Raw genomic sequence first — 9579 nt, 5'->3', positions numbered from 1 at the left:
TTCAGAAAACAATTTTCTTTGAAAATTCATTTCTCGGGCTTGGGACCTCGGAATTCGATTCCGGGCATACGCTCAAGTCCCATATTTTCCTACGGACCCTCCGGGACTGTCAAATCACGGGTCCGGGTCAGTTTACCCAAAATATTGACCGAAGTCAAACTAACTCATTTTATAACCAAATTTTATCATTTTTCACAGAATTTCATATTTAAGCTTTCCGGCTACGCGCCCGGACTGCGCACGCGAATCAAGGTGACTCTAAATGAGGTTTTCAAGGCCTCAGAATACAGAAGTTTCGTTTTAAAACAAGTGATGACCTTTTGGGTCATCACATTGTCGTTTTTTTTAAAATATAAGACATACACTACCAAACACATATTTCGGCGACCACATTTTCAACTTAACACTATCAAATCAATTGCCCTTTCAGAAATCTATTATTTACCAAGATATATTGCTGGTAATTGAATCAAATAGTAATGAATAATTTAAGGAATCAATTAAAAATATATTATTTTTAACATGAAATAGATTAAAATTACTAATCAAACTAGAATATAAAGGTAAAGAATTGTACTAAAAGTGCAAACGATTAACATTTACTATAAATTTTTTGAAACTTTGTATAAAAGAATATATATATATATATGTAATAACAAATTTAAAATAGCTACTCCTATATTCGGTTTGGTTCGATTTTTTTTATTAAAACCAAAATCAAACCAAATTTGATCGATTTTTAAATTTCAAAACCAAAACCAAATCAAACTAAAAAGTATCGAATTTTTTGCTCGATTTAGTTTGGTTTGCGATTTGGTTTGAGTTTTCGAATTTTTATGAACACCCTTAACTGGGAGTAATTCGTAAATGTCCATAAACTTTTATTAGCTGTAATCTTAGTCCACCATACGCGGGACAAAGATGCGTGAATTATTATTAACAAAGGCCTTTGGAATCTTTCATTGTGAAAAAAAATTTCCACCAAGTATTTATTAGGGACCTAAAATTGAACCAACCGACCAATTTGTTTCCACTCAAGGTGTTTAATGTAATTATCATTCCACGTGCACTGAAAAGAATAGAGAGCAAAATGTTTTTGCCAATTTTACCATCATATGTTAAAAACATTCCAAGTGAAGCAAGAAATTTGGGGGTTCGCCTTTTCTTAGGAAGCGTTTTATCCTAATATGAGATTTTTGATGCAAATTTAAATTTAATCAGACCTCAAATACAAATATCGAACACAAGGTGGAAAAGCAAAAAAAAAAAAAAAAAGGTGTGTTTAGGCATACCACATGATTCTCCATGGGAAAGAAATCATAAATAGCCAAATTTACAACTATTAATTAAAAATAGCCGCAGTTTCAAAAGTAATCAAAATTTAACCACTTCTTCATGTGAAGATAAAATCTAAACAAAACATCCTAAAAAATCTGAAAAAGTTCCATGTTGGAGTTCGAATTTTTTACATATGAAACTCCAGCATAATGTGCTGGAATTTCACAAATATGCTGGACTTCCAACATAATATGCTGGAAGTTTATACGCAGGAGCTCCATTATCCAGCATAGAAATTCAATAGCCAGATTTACAATTGGTCGTTCAAAAATAGCCCAGTTTCAAAAGTAATCGAAATTTAGCCACTTTTCATGTAAAGATAAATCTGAGCGAAAACATTGTTCAAAACTCGGAAAATACGCCAGTATATTATACCAGAGTTCCAGCATAAGTATGCTTGAACACCAACATATTATACTGGAGTTCCAGGATAAGTATGCTGGAACTCCAGCATGATGGAGTTCCAGCATAAGTACACTAGAACTCCAGCATAATATACTGGAGTTCCAACAAGTATAATTGTCCAGTATAATATACTGGAGTTTGGAGCATCGGTGCTCCAGTCTCCAGTATATTATACTGGAATCAGCAAAGTATACCGGTCCAACATAATATGCTGGAGTTCATACACAGGTGCACCGAACTCCAGTATATTATGCTGGACCGGTCTCTGTTACAGTAAAATAGTGGCTATTTTTCATTGACTTCGTAAAACGCCGGCTATTTTTGAATGACTAGTCCGAAAATTGGCTATACCGTGTTATTTTTCTAGAACTTTCCGTATTTCAGCAAAATAGTAACTATTTTTTAATAACTTTACAAACGCTGACTATTTTTCGATCACCAATCCAAAAACTGGCTAGCCCGTGCTATTACTACTTGTGTTTAGGCATACCACATGATTCTCCATGGACCTCTGTGGCCACAGCTTTTCTTCCAAACAAATAAAAGAATATATAAGTTAATTGAATGAACAAGACTATTACAACTTGTATTAAAGTGACTAATATGCCCCTCCAATCCTATACTCGTAACCTAAGGAGTAGGATCTTTTGCCCTTTGCACCATTTTGGTGACAAAGCCAAGAATTGCTATTAATTTACAAACAAAAACAATTTACACAAAATACCAGATTTCAAAAACGAATTGGTAACCCATAGTTGAGAAATGTTCTAATACATCCATCCCATCCAGCAGTGACAACCACAAGACCCCATAAATGAGGAGAGCTTAATGCACCTTGCCATGCACTTTTCAAGAACTTGTACTCCGATTTGCATACTGAAGGGGTGACGGTTACTGGACTCGGATTAGGCAGCTTCTCCTCTGGCCATGTCGCGGTGCCCTTAGATAGAGAGTCTAAGAAAAACGCACGCCCAAGGGAAAAACAATCTGAAGTCTTTGGCAGCGAGTTCTCGTTGACATTCCCATTTTCTAAAAAGCTTGTAGGTAGTGTTCCTGGATTAGTTTTGAACCCGCACCAAGGTATGGCAACTGATGCGTTGTTGGAAAAGAAACTCTCTGATGACCGGACATGTTTTGGTTTGTTTGTAGTAGTCCGGCCCTGGTTAGTGTAGTTCCAGATATGAACATTTGAATCCTCAGTAACTGCGAGAATGTGTTTCCCGTCTGAGGTGAAAGATGCAGGAAATTGGCTTCCAGAATTTCGAATTCCTAGACACGCAGCAAGAAATACTTTCAGAAAAAAACTCATAAATCTGCTTGGCGCCAAATGGATTTCACATCAAGACATCAAACACACCTTTGAATTTGCAGATGATATCAGATCCACAAAGTATTTTAACTTGTGAGTCAGCAGAAGTTACCATGACTTTGCTCGAGTCGTTCGGACAGTACTGCGTGAAGTTTACAGTAGTCTCTTAAGCGCACAAAAATAATTCGTGTATTACAAAAATGGAAAGAAAAAAAAAAGGATACCTGAAATCCAGTTATTCTTTTGCGAGCAAGCTTCTTCTTTCCTTGAAGGCATACTTGTGAGCCCATCTGCAACCGATTACCTAATGCAAACGATTGATAGTACAGTGTCAAATGCCAAAGAGAGTAGATCGAAACAAGCAGAAAATAACAAAATAGCTTTCAACCATTTAGCTGTCTAATCGATGTTGAAGCTACACTACGTAAAATAGTTAAACTAAAAAGGAAGATACTACGTAAAATAGTTAAACTAAAATAGTTACACTACGTATAGGGAGGTGCGCTTATATACCTAAAGTCGTAGAGAAACACCAAAGTGTCTCTTCTATTTAAAAGTGGCAAATACTAAGTGTTAAACTCTGCCCCAATATACAAATTTTACACCAACAATGAACTACCCAGGATTTCTAGCATAAAAAGGAAGAAACCTTAACTTTGTTTTATATTCAGATGCTAAAAGCTTAAAAGGGCAAGTAAAAGTTGCAGAGGGAGGCACCCTCAACAACGTAATGTGTGTGTGTGTGAGAGAGAGAGAGAGAGAGCACTAATGTGTAAAATCAAGAAAAGCCATAGGAGATTTTATGTCCTATGCTATATACCTAGCCCACACCCACTCCCCCAAACCCCTGAGTCCTCAGAGGTGCGGCCAACTTGGTGTCGGATCAGCTCGACAGGTCACTCAATAGTCTATGGCGGAGTATCTTCCCCCATTACTACAAACCACTAAAACTGGTATGCTATTCGTAGGCCAAAAGACTTTGCTGTAACACAAAGGCTACTCACCTCTGGAAAGAACACGCTATCAACGAATTTAGCTTATCTCACAAAATACAAAGAGAAGTGCATCGAAAACATACTTCCACTGAGCATAACGTGCAATAGGAAATGATATATTCGGCGAATATACCTACCATGACAACCGACTCCAGACAATTCAAAGACGAAACATAATCTATTTCTGGACTTTTTAAGTTTCTTAAGACATAAGAGTGAAGACCTCATGAGAGGGAAAAGGAAAAGAGCAAAAAGAGAAGATTCAAAAGCAAATATGCGTCCGCACCTACTACATCATAAAAACGACAGTTGCCATCCATGGATCCCACAACGCCCCCCTGCACCAATTAAAAGCAATAAATTAACAGAACTGCATTAAAAGTTATGGTACAATTTTAAAAATGTAACAGCAATGCAATCAAACCTTTCCATCGGGACAATAACAAACAGCAGTCACTATTTCTTTTACATCAGTCCAATCAATTACTCGGCAACCATGCACCTCCCAGAGACGTACTTTCCCATCTATTGAACCACTAATGAAAAAGTTATCATCCGCTGGATTGAATTCTACAGAAGTGACTGCACATAGAACACAGCATTTACACATTGGTAACAAGATCATCTACCAACTGAAAGATCATAGGAAATACTTTAATATGAAAAGTAAGTGCAGGCTCACCATAATTATTATGTGAATAAACGCCAAGGCATTGATCGTGCCCTACTTGCCAGAGACGAGCTGTTTTATCAACTGAAGATGACAGCAGATACTGCAGAAAATGATGTCCATTACATGAATTACAGCGTGTTCAGATTGGAAAATAGCCTAGGATACCACAAAAGACATACTTGAACCAGAAAGATATTATACTAACCCCATTTTTGGACCATGAAAGGGCCAAGACCTCACCCTTGTGTCCATGGAACTCATGCAATGGCTTCTCCAATATCCGGAAAATCTTTGGCGGGAAGACGACGCAAGCTGATTCCGACGACTTTTTCATGATTTTTGACCCATTAATTTTCTCTCTATTGTCGTTTAAAGAAGCTAGTTTTGATGTATGAGTCAGTGAGAAGTATAAACAAGATGGGTCGCTATCCTGAACATTCAAGTTGCTCGGAATTTCATCTGCAATCACCCTCCAAATGCGCACCACCATGCCATCTTTGCCGGCACTTGCTAGATATTGGCCACAAGGACTAAACTTCATTGTTGAGATTGAGCCCTCATGTGCTAAGAACTCTTGCCCTGTGTAAAGTGAGGACAGTTCTTTTGACTCCTTACTACAAGTGTGGACCCGGACTCTATGAATGTGATTTCCTGGCTTCAAATTGGAGTCCTTAGCCTTCACTTTGTCTCCTATTGACCTCACCTTATTATGGGTTGCAACAGTGATCTTTTGAAGCCAACTCTTTTTAGCTTTTTTCTTAGCATCAACTGTATCAATTCCATCTGGTACTCTCCGCAGAAGCTTCTGAACCAAAGGCGATGACCCAAGAGTTCTCTGGAACTCTTCAGCAGAGAACAATCTGTTCGAACCTACTTCACGTACTTGGCTAAGCATACCATCCTGACCAAATCCATCCACGACAAACTCTACTCCATTGTCCAAATTCCTAATTTTGCAATGCAATCCCGCCTCTGCTGCATCTTCATCCTCCAATTCCAAAGCTTCATTAGACTGGGAAGATTGAGACGACCGACCTAAGAAACAACTGTTTCTAGAATCTGAATTCGCCAGCACGGTCTCACCGCTATCCCTAATTCTTTTTACATCATTCTGTTCATGTCCATCAGGTCTGACCCAACTCGAATTCGAACCTAACCATTTCAAAAATCTATCACGACGTTCATCAACACTTTCTAAATCCTTATTCCAAAACTCATATCCTAAAACACACTCCTCGCCCCCATCACGAGTGCACGCCTCGTTGCAATCAGAACCCAAATCAGAGACAGAAGTGATGTCATCACGGCTATCAAAGAAACATTCTTCTTCACTGTCACTATAACTTCCCATCATTCTTTGAACTCAAACTACAAAATCCTAGAAAGAAAATGAAAATAAAATCAGAAAACAGCCATTTAGCAAACAATCAATCAACTGATCAACTAAGCCTCAACCCAAAACTAGTGAGGTCAACAATATATGCTGGCCAAAACTTAAATTTCCAATCAAATAGGAAAGACAACTCAAAAACCAAACACAAATTTTCTAACCAAACAAAAGAAATCCCCATACATAATCAATAAACAAGAAAACAAACAAAATTGAGTATCAAATTCAACAAACATGACCATAATAATCACAAGTACTTGAGAATAATTCATCATAATTTGAAAAAGGGGTTCAAAAAATACAATCAATATGCGGTCAACACACAAGAAATAACTAAAACAATATGCTAATCAACTCTACAACTAAAATGACAAAAATTCACCATTTTCAACATAAAATAAGAGATTTTTCCTACCAGAACTGCCATGAAATTAACCCATCATCACAAGTACTTGAGAATAATTCATCATAATTTGAAAAGGGGTTCATAAAATATTCTAATCAAGAAATGGTCAACACAAAATAAATAACTAAAATGAACAAAAATTCACCATTTTCAGAAATAAAGACAAGATTTTTCATACCTGAACTGCCATGTGATTATGGAAAACCCTCCAGAAATCAGTTCACATAAAGGCTGATCTACTGTAATTAAAATCAAGACTGAGCACAAAAATTGGACCAAGTAAGAAAATCTCAATAAAAAAAGGAACCAATTTTGACGAAAAGGCAAAGCCACAAGGAGGAAAGTGAGTCGTTTTGTTAATTTCTTCTCTCTAATTTTGGGCGTCACTTTCAATTTTGAGGAACGAAACCATCGCTACTGTATGTATATATTTAATTAGGTGACAGTTTTAACCCCCGACATGATGTGTCCATTCAACTAACAGTTGTAACTATTGTGATTTTTGGGTGCTAAATTGTTTAAAATTTCACAAATTTCGAATCTTAATTAAACCAAAATAAAAAATCATACGTCTCATTTTATCAGGATTTAACTCGGCACAAATTTTTTAAAAAAAATGAAAATTTTAATCTAAAACAAACTATAAATATTTATGTGGATACTGCTAATTTTAATGTAATTCGAATTATCTGTCGTGGTTGCTAAAAACAGTTATCTTAAATTATTTGTCATTCTAAAAGTTCAAGACTATATTAATTATTTTTTTCTTATTTTATCCTTAATATTAATTGTTTTTGAAAACTACAAATACCTCAATTATGAGTAAATATTAAATGATAAATAATATTCAAATTATGGATGCATTTAGTGTTGTAAGATCAAAATTAACACAACATTTTAAAATTTCAAAGTTTTGGAGCTAGTCTAGTGGTTCTTCCTCCGGTTGTTCTAGTACTTGATTCATTGAACAAAAATATTAGAGGAATATTATTTTATTAAAAGGTAAAAAGGTCGTTCAATTTTGAATTTCTTAGTAATTTATATGATATAGAAGGATATATTAGTTATTTTCGATTCGAATTTTATATATATATAGTTAATAAAATAAAATGTGTGTCTATACTAATTGAAACTCATTGTTGCGTGGGGCTATTAGGTATTAATAATTAATTTAAAAAATTTCATTCATTTATTCATTGACTCATAACTACTTTTGGTGGGATGCAAATTTGCTTTACATAAAACAAGCATTAGACGAAGTCACTAACACGTTTAAGAGCTTAATTTGGCTCATTGTTTGATATTATTTTTATAATTTGAGATATATATATATATATATATATATATATATATATATAGGTTTCTTTTCCTTTTTAGTTTCTTTTAATACTATAGGACAAGCAAATGTAATAATGATAATAAATGTGATAAATAAGAACACATTTATCATCTCTTTTCTATTATTTTTCCACCATATATGTTTGTACTTTTTTCTAACCGGTCAACTCCTCCTTTCACAGCAGAAAAGAGAAAATAATCTCCCTCTCTCGTTGTTGAAAAAAATTATTCTATTTAAATATCTAGTTTTCATAAATATTTTTATTTCTTGGTTTTCACAAAATATTAATAGTGTCATAAGATAGAGAGTTTATTGTGTCAATGGATATGATAAGTTCAACGATATATATTTTTTTCTTATCTTATTGTCAACTTGTTAAAGTAGGTTTTAACTAGACGAGTTCTCTCTTAAATGTTTTGTCCCTTAGACTACTAAGAAAAGCTCAAATTTTAAATGTGCAAATCAACCAAAATTAATTCTATTTTAGAAAAATGTATTCAATTTATGAACTTCGTTCCTATCTTTATAAAATTACACTTGTAATATGTTGTTGAGAAAAGAAAAAAAAATAGGCAAACGCCAAAAGTTATGAAATTCAAAAGTAGGCTAACAATATTCTTAGGTATTAATTGTTGACCAAAATGTGAGGCAACAATTTAATATCACCAACTCTACACACCCCTTATTCAATTCTGGCGAACTGCATACTTCTATTTATTTAATTATATATTGAGAGTTACATATTAATTAGTATATAAATTGCGGTGCAGTTTTCTCTGCCCTCACCCAAGCAAAAAAAAAAGTATATAAATTAATTAATATATTATTTACAAAATCACACCGAAATAAAATCTAAAAAATATTACGCATGGACCATGGTATATGGCTATATGCTATGCAACACTCCACTTTACAGCCAACATTCTTTGTTATTCACTTTTAAATGTTTATTTATTATCGAGTCGATTAACCATTTAAAAAAATAAAATTATTTAGTGCATATGCTAATAGATAGTAAGTAGTCGAGATTTATTTCAAACACAGTAATTATTTTTTTTTTTTAAAAGTTAAAACTACTACTAATACCATTTCAGGACCAAAAATAGAAAAGAATCTATTTGGCAATTTGACCAGTATCATATTAGGTACAATTATATGTATAATCTAGTTTGAATCGTTGTATTACCACCATTAACATAGTTGAATTAGTCTTCTTTTCTTATACTAATTTGTACGAAAAAATGTTATGTCAGCACAAGCGCGTGTTAATATCTGATGTTTGACCCCAACATAATATAGATTCTCGTCTTCATATGGAGTATAAAAAACAGAAAAATTCCTCCAAAAATAAAAAAATAAATATTTGAATAGTTGCCTCTTCCTTTGGTCAAAATACCGTTGTTGTTTACTACTCTATGACCTTTCATTTTATTGCATGCAGAATATTTTAGGTCAGAGTTTAAGTTATATGCATTGGCAATATAATTTATTTTAATATTATTAGGTAAAATAAATCTACAGACAATGACAATAATATTTTATATCAAGATTGATATGATAACTTAGAAAAATAGAAAAATAATATGAGATAACTAGCAAAATTGATTTTCACATATAACTATTACACGCTAATGCAACACAATACCTCCATTTCATGCGGTATATCTCTTTTGTTTAAAAAAAAAAAAGGACAGTTCGGTACACAAATTATTCCGTATTTGTGC

At 33.9% G+C, this 9579-nt stretch overlaps 1 protein-coding gene across 1 annotated transcript; it reads right to left on the bottom strand.

Moving 5' to 3' along the window:
* Positions 1-2267: 2267 nt before the first annotated feature.
* LOC107767434 (uncharacterized) lies at positions 2268-6908 on the bottom strand. Its single transcript, XM_016586443.2, has 8 exons — positions 6695-6908; positions 4926-6098; positions 4730-4820; positions 4472-4629; positions 4334-4385; positions 3277-3356; positions 3101-3194; positions 2268-3012 (listed from the first exon to the last, which is right to left on the bottom strand). Exons 2-8 carry the CDS (start codon positions 6072-6074, stop codon positions 2474-2476), a joined length of 2163 nt encoding a protein of 720 aa, XP_016441929.2. The 5' UTR covers positions 6075-6098; positions 6695-6908; the 3' UTR covers positions 2268-2473.
* Between the last annotated feature and the right edge of the window lie 2671 nt (positions 6909-9579).

This window comes from Nicotiana tabacum, chromosome 1 (genome assembly GCF_000715075.1).
Source record: "Nicotiana tabacum cultivar K326 chromosome 1, ASM71507v2, whole genome shotgun sequence".
NCBI classification, from domain to species: Eukaryota; Viridiplantae; Streptophyta; class Magnoliopsida; order Solanales; family Solanaceae; genus Nicotiana; species Nicotiana tabacum.
Note: the sequence above shows the minus strand (reverse complement) of the source record. Positions and strands in the feature narration are given on the sequence as shown.